Source organism: Tupaia chinensis, unplaced genomic scaffold (assembly GCF_000334495.1).
Source record: "Tupaia chinensis unplaced genomic scaffold, TupChi_1.0 Scaffold144262_1, whole genome shotgun sequence".
Classification (NCBI taxonomy): Eukaryota; Metazoa; Chordata; class Mammalia; order Scandentia; family Tupaiidae; genus Tupaia; species Tupaia belangeri.
Window position 1 is genome coordinate 3268151 of NW_006204120.1, and position 1763 is coordinate 3269913.

Sequence of the window (1763 nt, forward strand, 5' to 3'; positions counted from 1 at the left end):
ACCTTAACCTCCACGCCACCTGCTGGCTGCAATAAATGTTCTTTTTTCTTTTCAGATTAAATGTCTTATTTACTAATCTAGCACCGTAATTCCAGAAAATCTCAGAACCTCCCAAGCAGCTTGAAGGAGAATATAGAAAGAGGTGAAGATGTTGGAAATATAAGGATAGTTCTTAACTGTGGCCCCATTTTTGCTTTGAGGCAATACAGCGTCTAGCAAAGAAGGAAATCATTGAGACTGGAGGTGAAAACAAAAGCTTTTGGTTTGAATGGTAAAGAAGGCCCTCAATAGTAGATTCAGTGTATCCAGAAGGCAGTGTTGGAGTAGGCCTCATGAAGTAGGAGGATTCTTCTTGACATCCAAGTCCTTAATTTCTTCAAGCTTTTTAGCCAGGTTTGGTATGTCATAGTTGTGAGCCAGATACATTCCCACCATGTTGCCCAAAGTAAATCCAAGCAGGAACTGGAACATGATGTTGGCAAGGAGGGTGCGAGGGGTGGCTGCAGCTCCACAGGCCGGTGGGAGCCTGCCTCCCCTGACACAAGGGGCGGAACCCACCCGGCTGCAATATATGTTCTTTAGAAAACAATTTGGCCATTTCTTTGTCCCCCTTTTTTTTTTTTTCCTTAATTGGCAGAGTGGGTATGCTCATCAGAGGAAGAAGACAGAAGGCACCCTGGAGTGAGGGCGTAGTCGTATGGCAATCCCTTTCCTCCATTTCTGTTTCCTGTCAGTATTTTGGACAGGCATGCCCAAATGTCTAGATTTAAACTGCAGTCGGCCATATGGGATCCAGCTCGCAGTGCACAGCTCCAAATAACTGTGCTACAGGGCTGGCCCTTGGCCATTTCTTATAAAGTTAAACATACCACCATACAACCCAGCAATCCTACTCCTGGGAGTTTATGTAGGAGAAATGAAGAGACGTGCACACACAAAAGCCTGTACACAAATGTTTATACCAGCTTTGGAAACCAAACAAATGTCCACCAACGTGTAATTCTATAAAACAGACCAGTATGGCTATGCAGTGGAATACTACTTGGCGATGAACATGAAGGACCTGGTGATACAACAGTGTAGATAAATCTCCAGTGCCTTCTACCCAGTGAAGGAAGACAGGCTCAAGGCTACATGCCTTATGCTCCTATTACTGTGACGTTCTGGAAAAGCCAAAACTGTAAGGATAAAATCAGGTATTTATAATTCCCAAAGTAAAATTGGAAAATATGTGTTGCTGTGAAAGAAGAAACCCACCACTGTGTTGATGACTGACCAAATATGTTTGAGGAAGCAATTTTGAGCAAATAGTTTCTGTGGTGGGAGAGATAAGTACCCGTTTTGTTTGTGTGTTTTGTTTTGTTTTAATTTACCAGAGGGCATGTGCATGAAAGAATGAGATAGAGGGAAAAAGTGAGAAAGCACTCCACTGCAATCCCTTCTCCCTCTCTCTCGCTCTTTCAGTATTTTGGGCATGAATGCACTTGCACCCAGCATGTTTCTCAAACCGTCAGCCATGCGGGATCCAGCTGCCTTAACTGCCAGGCCATGGACTGGCCAAAATACCCTGATTTAAAAGCAGAGAAAAATCAAAATATGATCTTGATCATGTCACAGTGGAACTGGAAAAGCTAAGGCTAGAGCTCACCAGCCTGAGCTGAAGCTTTTGCTAAATAGCTAGCCCACAACCACCTTTCTTGTTCCTCATGACTTTGAGTGAGGAGTCTTCTCCTGCTGGAGCCGTGGATCTGAGAGGAGAGTGG

At 44.1% G+C, this 1763-nt stretch overlaps 1 protein-coding gene across 1 annotated transcript; it reads right to left on the bottom strand.

Moving 5' to 3' along the window:
- LOC102468033 (short transmembrane mitochondrial protein 1-like) lies at positions 1 to 1396 on the bottom strand. Its single transcript, XM_006166507.3, has one exon. It carries the CDS (start codon positions 469 to 471, stop codon positions 331 to 333), a length of 141 nt encoding a protein of 46 aa, XP_006166569.1. The 5' UTR covers positions 472 to 1396; the 3' UTR covers positions 1 to 330.
- Positions 1397 to 1763: the final 367 nt, after the last annotated feature.